Source organism: Pristiophorus japonicus, chromosome 22 (genome assembly GCF_044704955.1).
Source record: "Pristiophorus japonicus isolate sPriJap1 chromosome 22, sPriJap1.hap1, whole genome shotgun sequence".
In the NCBI taxonomy this organism is placed as follows: domain Eukaryota; kingdom Metazoa; phylum Chordata; class Chondrichthyes; family Pristiophoridae; genus Pristiophorus; species Pristiophorus japonicus.
In genome coordinates, this window is record NC_091998.1 from 51,347,423 (window position 1) to 51,366,833 (window position 19,411).

Sequence of the window (19,411 nt, forward strand, 5' to 3'; positions counted from 1 at the left end):
CCTATTTTGCCAGCATTCCCTTTTGCTATCACTTGACTGAATAAGCAGATTTTCCATATGGTCGGCATTGGAATTATTTCCAGGGTTGGGCTGGTATTTTATTTGCATCTTGAATGTTAAGTGAGCTGTAGTAGAAGGTGCAGAGGAGATGAGGTCAGAAATAAGACCACTTTCTGTCACCCTGACAGCTATTTCACAAGAAAATTGCAGTTGTCGCTGCATAGTCCAAGCTCATTGTGCACAATCCCAGAATCGTATCACCTACTGTGTGCAAAATGACTCCTGTGAACATAAGAATTAGGAGCAGGAGTAGGCCATTCAGCCCCTCGAGCTTGCTCCGCCATTCCATAAGATCATGGCTGATCTTCGACCTACTCCACTTTCCCGCCCGATCCCATTATCTCTCAATTCCCCTAGATTCTAAAACCATGTCTATCCCTGGCCTTGAATATACTCAACGACTGAGCATCCACAGCTCTCTAGGGCAGAGAATTCCAAAGATTCATCACCCTCTGAGTGAAGAAATTTCTCCTCATCTTTAATCAGTGATTTTTTTTCTCTCTCTCTCTCTCTCTCTCTCTCAGACCTCATTAAAGAGATCCTAACTCTGGACGAGGAGATACAGAATCTGGCGAAGGAGCTGTACCAGCAGAAATCTGTTCTCATCATGGGCCGCGGATATCACTATGCCACCTGCCTGGAGGGGGCGCTGGTGAGTTGCGTGTTATTTGGCCAGATATCGGTTGTGGGAACGGGAGTGTACTTGGATCTGTAAACAAGACTGAACGATGCAACGAAAGCTGTTCACTCTCGCTGTTACCGATCAGACACGTGTCAGTTCCCATATAAAATCTTTTTTTTTTTTTTGCGTCTGTTTAATGACATTTGGCAGATGCTAGTATTTCACAGTGCTATCATTTACGAGTTTTAAAGGTGGAACGTTATAAAAAGAGGCCAGACAAACCAGCTGGCTAATAAGCAGTCTCTTCACAATCATCCACATCTGGACACACATATTCAGGCCACTCCAGAGAGATTCAATTAAAGATCTTTTCGCACTAGTGTCTGGAAAACTGTCTTGGGGGAAAAAAAATGTTCAAACAATTTGAAATTTTGCCAGTTTTATGTCTCCTTACCTCTCTTCCAAAGCCAGAAGGCCATTCCAGTTGTTCCCTTTGCCACTGTAACCCATCAGTGTGCAAGGGAATGATAAGACAGCTTCCTCCTATTCATTCCGCCCTATCAGTCACCTATAATTCACCATAAGCAGTCGTGTGTGCCAGGTCATTCTCTGCATGCCGTGGCTCAGTGGGCAGCACTCTCATAGAAACATAGAAAATAGGTGCAGGAGTAGGCCATTTGGCCCTTCGAGCCTGCACCACCATTCAATAAGATCATGGCTGATCATTCACCGCCGTACCACTTTCCTGCTTTCTCTCCATACCCCTTGACCCCTTTAGCCATAAGGGCCATATCTAACTCTCTCTTGAATATATCCAACAAACTGGCATCAACAGCTCTCTGCGGTAGAGAATTCCACAGGTTAACAACTCTGAGTGAAGAAGTTTCTCCTCATCTCAGTCCTAAATGGCTTACCCCTTATCCTTAGACTGTGACCCCGTTCTGGACTTCCCCAACATCGGGAACATTCTTCCTGCATCTAACCTGTCCACCTCTCATTGCAACCTCTCACCTCTGAGTCAGGAGGTTATGGGTTTAAGTCTCACTCCAGGGACTTGAGCATATAAATCTAGGCTGACGCTCCCAGTGCAGTGCTGAGGGAGTGCCGCACTTTCGGAGGTGCTGCCTTTCGGATGAGACGCTCAACCGAGGCCCCGTCTTCCCTCTCAGGTGGACGTAAAAGATCCCGTTTGCAAAGAGGAGCAGGGGAGTTCTCCCTAGTGTCCTTGGCCAATATTTATCCCTCAATCAACATCCCAAAATCAGATTATCTGGTCATTATCACATTGCTGTTTGAGGGAGCTTGCTGTGCACAAATTGGCTGCCAAGTTTCCCACGTTACAACAGTGACTGTAAAGCACTTTGGGACATCCTGAGGTCATGAAAGGCGCTACAGAAATGCAAGTCTTTAATAGCCAGTCTGACTGAAGTCGTGGGGTTATATGAATCATCATCTGGATAGAATGACAGAACAAATAACACAGAGGCAGATTATTTGCCCCATCCACCTTCGCCAGTGCTAGCTCTTAAACTGCAGCTATCCAAATCCTATTTCCCCTGCCTTTTTTAGGTCTCCCTTTTTCATATTGTTCCTTTTCCGAATCGGAGTAGATGCAGGGAGGATGTTTCCCCTGGCTGGGGAGTCTGGAACCAGGGGTCACAGTCTCCGAATAAGGGGTTGGTGAATTAGGATTGAGATGAGGAGAAACCTCTTCACTCAGAAGGTGGTGAATCTTTGGAATTCTCTACCCCAGAAGGCTGTGGAGGCTCAGTCATTGAGTATACTCATGGCTGAGATGTTCCTATTTCTTATGTTCTTACAGATATTTGAGCGATAAGGGAATAAAGGGTTATGGGGAGTGGGCAGGGAAGTGGAACTGAGTCCATGATCAGATCAGCCATGATCTTATTGAATGGCGGAACAGGCTCGAAGGGCCGAATGCCCTACTCCTGCTCCTAATTCTTATGTATCCAACTCTCTTTAAAATGGTGTCACTTTTCAGTGAGAGATGATGTGGTATTCGGCGCTTTAACCAGCGAGGTGCTTTTCAGGGCAGGCGTGACTTGGTGGCATTTATCCAGAATTATTTGTGCGACATGAGGTCTGAGAATCGTTTACTGTTTGTAGGACTTGGTACAGCAGGGAAAACACAGCATCCCGCAGACGGAATGATAACTATTCTCTCCTCCACAGATGAACTTGTTATAATTTAATTACATCAATCGCAGGGAGAGAGAAAACCTTGCAGTTTATGGTTCAAAAAGGGTTGTGTTCATTGCGAATAACTCGCCAGGCAAGTGAAATATGTCTTGCTGCCCAGCCCTCTGCTCGGCTGCAATGCATTCTGTGGCCATGGAGCAGGGCTTTGGCAGAGTGCTGGTTCTGCCAGTTGTAATCAAGTGGAGGGTCGCACACAATGAACATATTGTTTGAGATCTGCCTGCAGATGTTAGGAAGCAACCAATCTTGCAACGGGTGGGGGGGTGGGTGGGGGGGTGGGGTGGTAAGTGCCTTGTGACAAAAACTGGGTCTCCAGTCTTACAAAGAAAGATAGACTTGCATTTATATAGCGCATGTCACGACCACTGGACCTCTCAAAGCGCTTTACAGCCAATGAAGTACTTTTGGAGTGCAGTCACTGTTGTAATGTGGGAAACACGGCAGCCAACTTGCGCACAGCAAGCTCCCACAAACAGAAATGTGATAATGATCAGATTATCTGTTTTTTTTCTGTTGCTGAAGGGATAAATATTGGCCAGGACACCGGGGATAACTCCCCTGCTCTTCTTCGAAATGGTGCCATGGGATCTTTTACGTCCACCCTGAAAGACGGGGCCTCGGTTTAATGTCTCATCCGAAAGACGGCACCTCCGACAGTGCAGCACACCCTCAGCACGGCATTGGAGTGTCAACCTAGATTTTTTGTGTCCGCTCTCTCAAGTCGATGTTAAAGATCCCATGGCACTATTCCGAAGAAGAGCAGGGGGAGTTACCCCCAGTATCCTGGCCAATATTTATCCCTCAATCAACATCACTAAGATCAGATTAACTGGCCGTTATCATATTGCTGTTTGTGGGAGCCTGCTGTGCACAAATTGGTTGCTGCATTTCCCACATTACAACAGTGACTACACTTCAAAAAATACTTAATTTGCTGTAAGGCGCTTTGAGATGTCCGGTGGTCGTGAAAGCGGGGCAAGCGCTACAGGCCCGAGCCGGCCAGTGAGAGGGCAGCGGGGGGTGGGTGGTGAAAGGGGGTTGTAGACGTGGAACGCAGGGTTATAGGGGGTCACTCGGGGTTATAGGGCATTATATAGGGCTGTAGGGGGTCGCACGGGGCTGTAGGGCTGGTATAAAGGGTTATTGGGGGTCATACACGGTTATAGGGCTGATGTATGAGGTTGTAGGGATGTTATAAGGGGTTATTGGGGGGGTCTTATAGGGCTGATTCATGGGGTTATTAGGGTTGGTGTAAGGGGTTATATAGGGTTATGGACTGATACATGGGGTTATTGGGGGCAATACAGGGTATAGGGCTGGTATAAGGGGTTATGAGGGGGGTCATACAGGGCTATTGGGGTCACACGGGTATAGGGCTGATGTATGGGGTTATTGGGGTCACATATGGGTTATTGGAGGTCATATTTAGGACCCGAGTCCATGATCAGATCAGCCATGACCGTATTAAATGGCAGAGCAGGCTCGAGGGGCCGTACGGCCTACTCCTGCTCCTATTTCTTATGTTCTTATGAAAGGCATTATATAAATGCAAGTCTTTTAAGAGCAGGACTGCCCATATTAATAATCCTTGATGTGGTGATACATATTTTGGAGGCTGTGATGTTCCACCACCATTTTACATAGACTTGCAAAGAATATATAGCACAGAAACAGGCCATTCGGCCCAACCAAGTAGATGCTGTAGTTTATGCTCCACTCAAGCCTCCACCCATCCCTGCTCATCTAAATCTATCAGAATAACCCTCTATTCCCTTCTCCCTCATGTGCTTGTCCAGCCTCCCCTTAAATGCATCTACCCTAGAGGGCTGTTGAGTATATTCAAGACCGAGATCGATAGATTTTTGAATATTAAGGGAATCAAGGGGTATGAGGACAGTGCAGGAAAGTGGAGTTGAGGTAGAAGATCAGCCGAGATCTCATTCAATGGCGGAGCAGGCTCGAGGGGCTAAAATAGCCTACTCCTGCTCCTATTTCTTATGTTCTTATTCACTTCAATCACTCCCTGTGGCAGCGAGTTCCACATTCTTGCCACTCTCTGGGTAAAGAATTTTCTTCTGAATTCCCTATTTGATTTCTTGGTGACTATCTTATATCGATGGCCTCTAATTTTGTCCTTCCCCAAAAGTCTGCTTTCAAAAACTTTGTTCTCATGGTTGGCTTTTGAACAGTGACCTTTGTTTCTGAAATTACATTAGTGGTGCAGGAACAGAGACCTTAAGGTCTATGTACACAAGTCTTTGAAGGTGTCAGGAAACGTTGAAAAGGCTGTTAAGATACGCAGGATCCATAACTTTATAATGGCAGCATCAAATACAAAAGCAAGGAAATTGTGGTAAGCCTTTATAAATCACTGGTTAAGCCTCAGCTGGATTATCGTGTCAGTTCTGGACACCACACGCTCGGAAGGATGTCAAGGCCTTGGAGAAGGTGCAGAGGAGATTTACTGGATTGGTACCAGGGATGAGGGGCTTCAGTTAAGTGGAGAGACTGGAGAAGTTGGGGTTGTTCTCCTTAGAGCAGAGAAGGTTAAGGGGTGATTTAACAAAGGTGTTCAAAATTATGAAGTGTTTTGATGGAGTAAATAAGGAGATATTGTTTCTAGTGGCAGGAGGGTCGGTAACCAGAGGAAACAGATTTGAGATAATTGGCAAAAGAACCAGGAGAGAGGAGGAGAATTTTTCTCGCGCAGCGAGTTGTTTCGATCTGGGATGCACTCCCTGAAAGAGCGATGGAAGCAGATTCATAGGATCAGAGAATGGTTGCAGTTCAGAAGGAGGCCATTTGGCCCATCTAGTCCATGGCGGCTCTCTGCAAGAGCACCTCAGCTAGTCCCACTCCCCTTGCCCATTTCCTATACAGTAGTTATTTTACTAGCCAATAATTACTACTCAAAAGGGAATTGGATAAATACTAGAAGGGGAAAAAAATGGCAGAGCTGTGGGGAAAGAGAGGGGTGGGGAGGGGTGGCTTTAATTGGATCGCTCTTTCAAAGAGCCGGTACAGGTATGATGGGCCAAATAGCCTCCTTCTGTGTGACATGATTGTGTGGTGGGAGTTGGAGAAGGCCATTCGCATGGTGAGGAACATAGCGAGGTTGTGCACGGTACGTTTAAGTCACACAATGCTGTGTTGTCTGGGTGAATTTTTGGGGAGTGTCTATGGAGAGGGCAGGTCCATGCAGCAACCACTCGCATAAAAACCACCATAACTTTCACTGACGCACACACACAGAACGATGAGTCATTCAAGCCATAAAGGCATTTGATGTTTTGAGCTACACACAAGTGGAATAAAAAGCCAATGCAATTTGCAATAATACGAAAATGCTCAATAGAGAAAACTGGCATCAAACACAATGTATTGGAAAATCTCGCTGCGCTCTGGGAATTGTTAACAACAAGTTGTTCAGGGTGGAGAATTGTTTCTTAGCAACGGCACAGATCTTGCCATTTGTTTGGAAGTGCCCAGCCAGACCTAAAAGTTCAGATTATACATTCTTGCTCTTTTCTGAAGTATCATGTCTTCGTGCCAGTCCTGGGTTGGAAGGGATTGATTAAAAGCTGCTGTACTCTTTGGCCACTCGACGGAAATCGCTCCCCACGGGCAGGTACTAAGTGGGGTCCCCGCAAGTTCCGGGGTTAGGTACGCTAAGCGCATGCGTCTAAACACGGCACTTGCGATCTGTTCGCATGCAGAGGAAAGGGACCTCCGTGGGCGGAGATTTGCACTATTTGCCCAACTCCTGTCCAGCGAATGTCCTTCAAACTCTTATGCCTGGCCTGGTCGAGGACACTAACGTTGGTGCTTCTCCTCCCAGGGGATTTGTAGGATCTTGCGGAGACATCGTTGGTGGTATTTCTCCATTGAAGCACTGATCACACTTGATCAGCTCCACTAGGCAGGCCACATCATTCGCATGCCAGACACGAGACTCCCAAAGCAAGCGCTCTACTCTGAACTCCTTCATGGCAAACGAGCCAAAGGTGGGCAGAGGGAACGTTACAAGGACACCCTCAAAGCCTCCCTGATAAAGTACAACATCCCCACCGACACCTGGGGGTCCCTGGCCAAAGACAGCCCTAAGTGGAGGAAGTGCATCCGGGAGGGCGCTGAGCACCTCGAGTCTCGTCGCCGAGAGCATGCAGACACCAAGCGCAGGCAGCGGAAGGAGCGTGCGGCAAACCAGTCCCACCCACCCTTTCCCTCAACGACTGTCTGTCCCACCTGTGACCGGGACTGTGGGTCTCATATTGGACTGTTCAGTCACCTAAGGACTCATTTTTAGAGTGGAAGCAAGTCTTCATCGATTCCGAGGGACTACTAATGATATTTTTAAAAATAGAAAAATAAAATGTTATCACTCATTTATACATTAAAAACCCTGTCTATTAAGATTATATTTAGCCCTGTTAAAACATATTTTCTAAAAAAAAATAAAAAAAAAAATTTTTGTATAAAATATTTCATTAAATTGCATTTTAATTAATTTTAAATGTAATATGTTTTTAAAACTTATGGTCAGTGTTTTTGGGGGTATTCCCATTCATACTTGTGTGAGCTCTGTATCTACGGAATCACAAAGTATGAATGGGGATCCCCTACTCTGATAGGAGGGGCCGGCCCACGTGATCCCAGGGATGTGTACGAAACCCTTACGCTCCCGGGGTACGTGGGCTCCTACGCAGGCCTTCGCGTAGCGCCCCAGGACCTCGCGTCGTGGGACCTCCGGCACCACTGGGTACTTCCGCGGGAAACCTCCGACCGCAATTTCAAGGCCATTTTGTTCACTAACAACTACAGCTTGTGTTTATATAGTGCCTTAAACGTCCCTAAGAGCTTCACAGGAGCGTTATCAAACAAGATTTTACACCGAGTCAGGAAAGGAGATATTCAAGAAGGAGATATTGGAGGAGGTCACTGAGGTCAGGAGGAGTGAGGCCACGGTGGGATTTGAAAACAAGGCAGTGACTTTTAAATCGCGGCGTTGCTGTGCCAACCGGGAGCCCAATGTAGGTCAGTGAGCTCAGGGGTGACTTATTAAAGCTAGGGAACCACCCCCCCCCCCCTCCCCTCCCAAAGAAACCTCGCCAATCTCGGGCGAGCTGCTCAGCTCAGGGCAAAACCGGAAAAGAGCACTGCTTGAACAGTTGGCACACAAGTACCAGATCATGGGCCAGAAATTGCGGTCGGAGGCTTCCCGGGGATACGTGGGCCTCTACGCAGGTCTTCGCGTAGAGCCCCAGGACCACAAGTCGTGGAACTTCCAGGACCACCGGGTATTTTCTTCCGACCAAAATTTTTTTAACGAAAGTACCTGGTGGTCCCGGGGGAATGAACACTTCCGCTCCGAGGCCTAGATGCACAGCCCCCCACATATCCCAGGAGTGTACGCGCATCCTGGGATCACGCGGGCCTGGAACACTAATGAGTATTCTCATTGCTAGTCATGGTGAGTTCTGTTTGTATGGAGCTCCCATTACCATCAATGACAATACCCCCAAAAACACACTACATAAATGTTAAAAAAAAACACCTCACACATTTAAAATTAATTGAAATTAAATTAAATGTTTAGAATTTTTTTTATTTTTTTAGAATTTAATTGCTTTAATTGGACAGGGCTTTTAATATAAAAATTAGTGATAACATTTAATTTTTCTATCGTTTAAAACACTTAAACTGGTAAAAACAGGCCTTATGCCTGCTTTTACCAAGAGTAAGAGTTTTAAGGACATTCTCTGGGCAGGTGTTGGGCAAATCACCCAAATCTCCGCCCACAGACTCGGGGATACTTGCGATCTGTCAAAAGAACTTTTGGACAGCTCGCAAGTGCCGGGTTTCGGCGTATGTGCTTTGCATGCCTAAACCCAGAACTTGCGGGGTCTGTTCAGGCCCGTGCACACATCGTATGCACCCGGAGAGGCCGCTATTTACGGCCCGATATCACACACATCTTTTGCGTCATTGGGAAGTGGTTTTGACTTTGTATCGATGCACACTAATGAACGTGTGACTTGGGCATCAAGTTGCCATTATTGAACTTGGCCAGCTTGCGTGAGACCCCAGTCGGGAAATACCCTGACAACGCTTTGGCCTCACACCATCTGTGGAGGTATGAGACTCCTGCATGTATAGACCACTGAGGAACTTCATAAAATTCATCCTAATGTTAGAGACGCTAACTCTTTGTTAACATTCAAAGCAGCAAAACTCCCAATTCCCCAGACTGGGAAGCGATGCAACTTGGATCTGCTCGACCCAGCAAGTAATATTCCAAAAATCTTAACCGAGAGATCCAGTGACAATACAAATACTGTAATCATTGAGTGAGGCAATCTGAATGGAAGGTGCAATCAGTTGCCAACACTTCCAGTTTTAAATATTAGCAAGATCATTTGATCTAATGTTTTGTTCATACTTAGGTGAGTGGATGTGTAGTGTGCATTGTTGGGGAGGAAAAACTTGCAAGGTTTGGAGAAAGAGCGGGACTAATTGGATCACTCTTTCAAAGAGCCGGCACAGACACGATGGGCCGAATGGCCTCCTTCTGTGCTGTATTGTCATTGGTTTCTTTCTGATGTTTCCAGTTCCATTCAAGCAGTCCTGAATGGAGAGAGTGACTTTATTGTTCTGTTGCCCCTTCAAAGCCTCCCTAACTTGCCTCCATGCCTCCATGCTTCCATTAACTCTTCTTGTGCTGATCCGATCTCAATTAGCTTCACAACATCTAGGTTTAGCATTATCTAGTTTTCATATTGCATAGGAAACCTTGCATAATGCAAGCAATTGGGTCACATGGAGTAGCCAGATAAATACTGTGGCTACAAGAGAGGCTGGGTATTCTGCAGCGAGTGTCTCACCTAGTGCTGTAGGGGAGGGTTTAAACTAATATGGCAGGGGGATGGGAATCTATGCAGGGGAGACAGATAAAATGGGGGCAGAAGCGAAAGGTGGAGGGCAGAGAAATCAAAGGCAAAAATCATAATGGGCCACATTACAACATAATTCTAAAAGGTCAAAGAGTGTTAAAAAAACAAGCCTGAAGGCTCTGTGTCTCAATGCGAGGAGCATTCGTAATAAGGTGGATGAATTAACTGCGCAGATAGCTGTTAACGGATATGATGTAAATGGGATTACGGAGACATGGCTCCAGGATGACCAAGGCTGGAAACTCAATATCCAGGGGTATTCAACATTCAGGCAGGATCGACAGAAATGAAAAGGAAGTGGGGTAGCGTTGCTGGTTAAAGAGGAGATTAATGCAATAGTAAGAAAGGACATTAGCTTGGATGATGTGGAATCTGTATGGGTGGAGCTGCGGAACACCAAAGGGCAGAAAACGCTAGTGGAAGTTGTGTACAGACCACCAAACAGTGGTAGTGAGGTTGGGGATGGCATCAAACAGGAAATTAGGGATGCGTGCAATAAAGATACAGCAGTTATCATGGGGACTTTAATCTACATATAGATTGGGCTAACCAAACTGGTAGCAACATGGTGGAGGAAGATTTCCTGGCGTGTATAAGGGATGGTTTTCTAGACCAATATGTCGAGGAATCAACGAGAGAGCAGGCCATCCTAGACTGGGTCTTGTGTAATGAGAGAGGATTAATTGGCAATCTTGTTGTGCGAGGCCCCTTGGGGAAGAGTGACCATAATATGGTAGAATTCTTCATAAAGATGGAGATTGACACAGTTAATTAAGAGACTAGGGTCGTGAACTTAAAGAAAGGTAACTTCGATGGTATAAGACGTGATTTGGCTAGGATAGACTGGCAAATGATACTTAAAGGCTTGATGGTGGATAGGCAATGGCAAACATTTAAATATCACATGGATGAACTTCAACAATTGTACATCCCTGTCTGGCGTAAAAATAAAACTGGGAAGGTGGCTCAACCATGGCTAACAAGGGAAATTAGTAATAGTGTTAAATCCAAGGAAGAGGCATATAAATTGGCCAGAAAAAGCAGCAAATCTGAGGACTGGGAGAAATTTAGAATTCAGCAGAGGAGGACAAAGAGTTTAATTAGGAGGGGAAAAAATAGAGTACGAGAGTAAGCTTGCAGGGAACATAAAAACTGACTGCAAAAGCTTCTATAAATATGTGAAGAGAAAAAGATTAGTGAAGACAAACGTAGGTCCCTTGCAGTCAGATTCACGTGAATTTATAATGGGGAACATAGAACTGGCAGACCAATTGAACAAATATTTTGGTTCTGTCTTCATGAAGGAAGACACAAATAACCTTCTAGAAATACTAGGGGACTGAGGGTCTAGCGAGAAGGAGGAACTGGAGGAAATTCTTATTAGTCAGGAAATTGTGTTAGGGAAATTGATGGGGTTGAAGGCCGATAAATTCCCAGGGCCTGATAGTCTGCATCCCAGAGTACTTAAGAAAGTGGCCCGAGAAATAGTGGATGCATTGGTGGTCATTTCCCAACATTCTATAGACTCTCGATCAGTTCCTATGGATTGGAGGGTAGCTAATGTAACCCCACTTTTTAAAAAAGGAGGGAGAGAGAAAACAGGGAATTATAGACCAGTTAGCCTGACATCGGTAGTGGAGAAAATGTTGGAATCAATTATTAAAGACATAATAGCAGTGCATTTGGAAAGCAGTGACAGGATCGGTCCAAGTCAGCATGGATTTATGAAAGGGAAATCATGCTTAACAAATCTTCCAGAATTTTTTGAGGATGTAACTAGTAGAGTGGACAAGGGAGAACCAGTGGATGTGGTGTATTTGGACTTTCAAAAGGTTTTTGACAAGGTCCCACACAAGAGATTAGTGTGCAAAATTAAAGCACATGGTATTGAGGGTAATGTATTGATGTGGATAGAGAACTGGTTGGCAAAAAGAGTAGGAATGAACGGGTCCTTTTCAGAATGGCAGGCAGTGACTAATGGGGTACCGCAAGGTTCAGTGCTGGGCCCCCAGCTATTTACAATGTACATGAATGATTTGGACAAAGGAATTGAATGTAATATCTCCAAGGTTGCAGATGACACTAAGCTGGGTGGCAGTGTGAGCTGTGAGGAGGATGCTAAGAGTCTGCAGGGTGACTTGAACAGGTTAGGTGAGTGGGAAAATGCATGGCAGATGCAGTATAATGTATGAGGTTATCCACTTTGGTGGCAAAAACAGGGAGGTGGAATATTATCTGCATGGTAACAGATTAGGAAAAGGGGAGGCCTGGGTGCATCAGTCATTGAAAGTTGGCATGCAGGTACAGCAGTTGGTGAAGAAGGCAAATGGCATGATGGCCTTCATAGCGAGAGGATTTGAGTATAGGAGCAGGGAGGTCTTACTGCAGTTGTACAGGGCCTTGGTGAGGCCACACCTTGAATATTGTATACCGTTTTGGTCTCCTGATCTGAGGACTGACATTCTTGCTATTGAGGGAGTGCAGCGCAGGTGCACCAGACTGATTCCCGGGATGGCAGGACAGATATATGAAGAAAGACTGGATCGACTAGGCTTATATTCAGTGTAATTTAGAAGAATGAGCGGGGATCTCATAGAAACATATAAAATTCTGACGGGATTGGACGGGTTAGATGCAGGAAGAATGTTCCCGATGTTGGGGAACTCCAGAACCAGGGGTCACAGTCTAAGGATAAGGGGTAAGCCATTTAGGACCGAGATGAGGAGAAACTTCTTCACTGAGAGAATTGTGAACCTGTGGAATTCTCTACCACAGAAAGTTGTTGAGGCCAGTTCGTTAGACATATTCAAAAGGGAGTTCGATGTGGCCCTTACAGCTAAAGGGTCAAGGGGTATGGAGAGAAAACAGGAATGGGGTACTGAAGTTGCATGATCAGCCATGATCTTATTGAATGGTGGTGCAGGCTCGAAGGGCCGAATGGCCTACTTCTGCACCTATTTTCTATGTTTCACCTCCTGACTCCCCAAAGCGTTTCCACCATCTACAAGGCACAAGTCAGGAGTGTGATGGAATACTCTCCACTTGCCTGGATGAGTGCAGCTCCAACAACATTCAAGAAGCTCAACACGATCCAGGGCAAAGCAGCCCGCTTGATCGGCACTCCATCCACCACCTTCAACATTCACTCCCTCCACCACCGGCGCACCTTGGCTGCAGTGTGTACCATCTACAAGGTGCACTGCAGCAACTCGCCAAGGCTTCTTCGGCAGCACCTCCCGAACCCGTGACCTCTACCCCCTAGAAGGACAAGAGCAGCAGGCGCCCAGGAACACCTGAAACTTCCCCTCCAAGTCTCACACACCATCCTGACTTGGAAATATATCGGCCGTTCTATCATTGTCGCTGGGTCAAAATCCTGGAACTCCCTCCCTAACAGCACTGCGGAAACACCTTCACCGCACGGACTGCAACGGTTCAAGGCGGGGGCTCACCACCACCTTCTCAAGGGGCAATTAGGGATGGGCAATAAATGCCGGCCTTGCCAGCGACGCCCACATCCCAGAAAGAATTTTTAAAAAAGCTTATTGTTATGTGTAAAGCTATAAAATTCAAGACTTTTTCCAACTTGCACACACACCTTGAATAGCTGCCGTTTCCTAGAATTACAGCGAATCCACAATCACAGTGTTTGTGTCCAAGAAGAGACCCGTGATGTATTCCAGGACCTCGGGGCTAAAATTTAAAACCAGGGCAGGGTTGGATGCACTTCTCTACTTGCCAATCTCAGCACCCGTCAGTTAACTTCAGTCTCCTCACAAAGCGCTGGACCTTTTCAAAAACAGTGTTGTCACAATCAAGATGACAATATTGTGAAGAAAATGGCAACGTACTCCACCAGGAACTTAACGAGAGATTCACTGAGACAATATAGTGGATTTTGTTTTCTGTAACCTTGCAAACAACATCTTTTTTCACTGCCGTTTTACTCTGATATTCTCCCTGAAGGTGTTGAATCTTCGAGGGCAGTTCCACAGGTGCTGAGCTGTATTTCGTCTATTCTTCATGTGTGAGTTGGGACTCCAGCATCTCCAGAGTTATCTGCCCTATTGTGTGTAAAGTCCTCCCACCCGACAGCAGGATACAGCTCCCTTTCAACATTGTGTTTGTCACGGGTTGTTCTACCTGACTAAACAGTTATTTAAAATTGGCAAAAGAGCCAGAGGAGAGGAGGATAATTTTTCTTGCGCAGCGAGTTGTTAGGATCTGGAATGCGCTTCCTGATAGGGCGATGGAAGCAGATTCATAGAATGGTTACAACACAGAAGGAGGCCATTCGGCCCATCGAACCTATGCTGGCTCTCTGCAAGAGCACTTCAGTTGTGTGTAAAGTCCTGGCCCCTTCCCCAACAGAAGGCTACAGGTCCCGTTCAACCTTTCATTGTGTTTGTTACAGGTTGTTCTCCCTTATCAAACCTGAGTTATTTAAAGTTCACAGTAAAGTGAATGCAACTCGTCCTGTAACCACTCACTAATAAAATCCTGGCTTGGAAAACAGCTGGTTGCACTTTTGGCAACTTCATCAAATGCCATTAGTCTGAAACTACAGTTGTTCAAATGTATGATCAGATAAATACATCCCAGAGTTGTGTTGGCAGCAAGCTTCCTCCAATGGCAAAACAACCCCAGGCAGCTGAACACATTTCATTTTCGTTCCCTGAGGTGAAGAATACTTTCATTTACAAAACAGTGATCCTGATTTATAGGCTATTCCTCGAAAACTAAGTGGGGAAAATTAAAAGCACAATGTTGCTTCCGCAGTGAGCGGAGAGACGGACAATTAACCTATTTACTTCTATAGATGCTGTGTAGGGTCCCAGTTGAGTGGCCTTTGCTGCCATTAATTAAACAAAGCACCATCTGAAAGGAATCTTTATCGTGGCACTAAAGGTCATGGATTCTGACTGTGCACACGGTGAAAAGCAATTGGAGCCATGTGTAAAGGAAGTGAAGTATTTGGACCACGCATATTATGTTCAAAACATAAACTATTAATGGTCATGCCCAGAAACAGCCAAGTATTCGACTTGCAAAACCTCCAGAAAGTAGTAGAAAACTCTCACTTTAGCACAACAGCAGGCTAGAAGTAGAAATCTTATCTATTGATAGAAATCTTATCTATCTCATGGAACTGTGTCTGTGTTTTATTGTTGTGATCTTATGAGCGCCCTGGAAACTTGGTGACTTTATTAGCGAGAGGGCCTCTGGGAGGTTTTGACCTTGTAGGCCAGATTAACAACGAAAACTTGTATTTATATAGCACCTTCAGCATAGTGAAACGTCCCAAGACGCTTCACGGGAGTATGATTAGACAAAAAATTTGGCACCAAGCCACATAATTAGCACAGGTGACCGAAAGCTTGCTCAAAGAGGTAGGTTTTAAGGAGCGTCTTGAAGGAGGAAAGAGAGGTGGAGGCGGAGAGGTTTAGGGAGGGAATTTCAGAGCTTGGGAGCATAGCAACAGAAGGCATGGCCACCAATGGTTGAGCGATTATAATCAGTGATGCTCAAGAGCAGAATTAGAGGAGCGCAGACATCTCTGGGTTGTGGGGCTGGAGGAGATTAGAGGGAGAGGGGCGAGGGCCATGGAGGGAGTCGAAAATAAGGATGAGCATTTTGAAATCGAGGTGTTGCTTAACCGGGAGCCAATGTAGGTCAGCGAGCACAGATTAAGTGGAAGAACTTTTAATAATCGGTGCTGTATTGATGCTGTCCTAGTCGTAATTCCCCAAACTTTGTGTTTCCATTCTGGGTCACGTTGGGGAGAAGGGAGCGGAAGAGAAGTGACATCCCTTCAGATTTTTAAGTAACTCCTTTTTATCAGAGATATCAGCAAGGGCCCTAAAATGAAAAGGATTTTCTCTTGAAGGAGACTAAAGGACTATTGTTGTTTTCTCTGATGCAGTATGAGAAAAGCGGCTTTGTCATTGGCCATCCAACTTGGAGACTCCAGTCTGAATCCCGGTCAGATTTGCACCTTCAGTTTTGCTGGTCGTATTGACGAAGGAGGAAACTCGCCTGTTCCAAAGTTGCTCAAATGGTTCCGAGATTCCTTTCTGCCTTGTTCGGGAGGCCCCCTAATGAGTTTACAGAGGATATGTGTTTCCTCTGGAGGTGTGAAGCACTTGACGAGAGAATTCTAAGAGGGATATATGTTCAATATCTGTTTGTCACTGCAGCTGCTGACGTTCCCATTTACAGCACAGAAGCAGGCTGTTCAGTCCAACTAATCCTATTATGTTGGGAGTTAGAGTTAGGGATAGAGGAAATGCAATGAAGGCTCACCAGACTGATTCCTGGGATGGGGGGATTGTCCAATGAGGAGAGATTGAGTAGACTAGGCCTACATTCCCTAGAGTTTAGAAGAATAATAGGTGATCTCATTGAAGCATAGAACATTCTTACAGGGCTTGACAGGGTAGATGCTGGGAGAATGTTTTCTTTGCCTAGGGCATCTAGAACCAGGGATCACAGTCTCAGAATAAGGGGTCGGTCATTTAGGACTGAGATGAGGTGAAACTTCTTCACTCGGAGGATAGTGAATCTTTGGAATTCTCTGCCCCAGAGGGCTGTGGAGGCTCAGTCCTTGAGCATACTCGAGACAGAGAGCGATAGATTTTTAAATACTAAGGAATCAAGGGATATGGGGACAGTGCAGGAAAGTGTTGAGGCAGAAGATCAGCCATGATCGAGGAGAAGTCTGCTGTGCCATTCGGCCTCGAGAAGAAAGCTCCTCATTCTTATGTTCTTATAATCCATGTTAGTGCTAATTTGCTACACAAGAAATGATCCTAATCACCGGTCCCAGTTAGTGGAATCTGAATGCAGTCTGTACAGTCCAGCATCTACAGGCTGTGCATTTAATGGAGCAGGCAACCCCACAGAATTTCTGCACAGTGCTCTCTGAATAATTCTTTCTTCAAACTTGTTAGGTTTTCCTTTAATACAGGAATGTTGCCCCCCCGAGGGTGTTGATGTGTTTTGCTTTGCTGGAAAATTTTAGTCCCTCTGCGGTCTCTGGGCACCATTTAGCTTGACTGGCTACCAACAAGTATACTCTGTTTGACAAGAGACCCCTTGCTTGCTTGAGTGCCTCGAGTGGCTGGAATGGAATCACAGTGTCGTGGCAAAAGCCTTCAGCAACCAATTGGCCCAGAACGTTCTTTAATCTCTACTGGACATAGGAACAAAAGAAATAGGAGCATGAGTCAGCCATTTGGCCCCTCGAGCCTGCTAAACCATTCAATACGATCATGGCTGATCTGATCCTGGCCTCTACTCCACTTCCCTGCCTGCTCCCCATAACCCTTGTCATTCAAATATCTGTGTACCTCAGCCTTGAATATATTCAAAGACCCAGCCTCCACAAATCTCTGGGGTAGAGAATTCCAAAGATTCATGACCCTCTGAGCAGAAATTCCTCCTCATCTCCATCTCAAATGGGTGACCCCTTATTCTGAAACTATGCCCCCTAGTTCTAGATACCCCCACGAGGGAAACATCCTCAAAGTCCCTGTCCATTAGTATTCCACACAAATATGTATGTTTTTAGTTTCTTTTAGAATATTACAAAAAATACCTGTCTTTCATGTGTCCAGGAAGTTTGCAAGAACTGCATTTTCTTTTTAATGGACTCCTTCAACCCAAGCAATCTCCTTCGAATCTGGTGATGGGAACTGCACAGTGGCAGCACTGTGTAAAATTCCATCAAAACATCACTCCTGATACATTGTTGGAATGGAAATTCTTCCGAGTTCTGTTTTGAACTTGGCTTTTTTTTTTAATACTTTATTTTGAAGGTTTCTGCGTCTGGTAACTTCCATATTTGCCAGGGGTCGTGGTGGATTGTGACCCCATGGCTGAGGATAATGACCTTCAGCGTTTATGGGCTGAGGTGGTAATTAATATCATTTCCGAAAGTGTTCACTCTGAAGGAAGACCCGTCCCAGTATCCAAAGCAACCATGAAAGCCCTTCCACTGCAACAACAGCAAGAGAAAGCTGGACAGACGTAGGAACAGGAGGAGGCCATTCAGCCCCTTGACTCCATTCCACCATTCAGTTAGATCATGGCTGATCTATATCTCAACTCCATTCACGCGTCTTCGAACCATATCCCTTGGTACTCGAACCATATCCCTCGGTACCCTAACCAAAAATCTGTCGATCTTGAAAGTTTCACTTAACCCAGCCTTTTGGAGAGAGAGAGAGATTTCCACATTTTCACTACTGTGTGGTAAAAGTGCTACCTCAGTTCGTTCCTAAATATCCGAGCTCCAATTTTAAGATTAAGCCCCCTTGTTCTGGATTGCTCCCGCCAAAGCAAATAGTTTCTCTATATCTACTCTGTCGAATCCCTTAATTATTTCAGAAGAATGAGAGGTGATCTTATCGAAACATATAAGATTATGAGGGGGCTTGACAAGGTGAATGCAGAGAGAATGTTTCCACTGATGGGGAAGACTAGAACTAGAGGGCATGATCTTAGAATAAGGGACCACCCATTTAAAACTGAGACGAGGAGGAATTTCTTCTCTGAGGGTTGTAAATCTGTGGAATTCACTGCCTCAGAGCTGTGGAAGCTGGGACATTGAATAAATTTAAGACAGAGATAGACAGTTTCTTAACCAATAAGGGATTAGGGGGTTATGGGGAGCGGGCAGGGAAGTGGACCTGAGTCCATGATCGGATCAGCCATGATCGTATTAAATGACGGAGCAGGCTCGAGGGGCCGTATGGCCTACTTAGGTTCTTAATTCAAACCCTTGATCAGATCACCCCCTCAACCATCCAAACTCCAGGGAATACAAGCCAAGTTTATGCAAACTGCCCTCATAATCTCACCCTGGCTGTAAGCACTCCTCATTCCGAACAGGGAAAGGGGCTGTGTGGACAGAAAAAGAGATATGGAACGTCCGAGATCAATCAGCTCGATTTGAAAACTCCAGTAAGAGTGAAGTCCATGCTAGTATCAGCTGTGGCTCAGTGGGTAGCACCCTCGCCTCTGAGTCAGAAGGTTGTGGGCTCAAGTCCCACTCCAGAGACTCCACAAAACTCTAGACTGAGGGAGCGCTGTACTGTCGGAGGTGCCGTCTTTTGGATGTGATGTTAAACCAAGGCCCCGTCTGCACTCTCGGGTAAAAGATCCCATGGCACGTTTTCGAAGAAGAGCAAAAGAATTATCCCTGGTGTCCTGGGGCCAATATTTATCCCTCAATCAACACAACAAAAATAGGTTATCTGGTCATTGTCACATTGCTGTGTGTGGGAGCTTGCTGTGCGCAAATTGGCTGCTGCGTTCCCCACATTACAACAGTGACTTCACTCCAAAAAGTACTTCATCAGCTGTAAAGGACTTTGGTACGTCCAGTGGCCGTGAAAGACGCTATATAAATGCAAGTTGCCATGCTTTTAATGAAATAAAGGAACAAAAGCTGGAACATTTGGGGAAGGGGAATCACTTTATGATGAGATGATGTGGAGAGGTTTGCAAAGCTGACCCCACAGCCTCTGTTTTCTGCACAAATATCTCAAAATTATTT

General features: G+C 45.6%; 1 protein-coding gene across 2 annotated transcripts in view; it reads left to right on the forward strand.

Moving 5' to 3' along the window:
• The window catches only part of LOC139235026 (glutamine--fructose-6-phosphate aminotransferase [isomerizing] 1), a 104,258-nt gene that overhangs the window by 73,250 nt on the left and 11,597 nt on the right, over positions 1-19,411 (forward strand). For both annotated transcript variants that reach the window (XM_070866119.1, XM_070866120.1), the window contains one exon: positions 585-712. In XM_070866119.1, the coding sequence (XP_070722220.1) occupies positions 585-712 (128 nt within the window). The remainder of the gene's footprint in view (positions 1-584; positions 713-19,411) is intronic.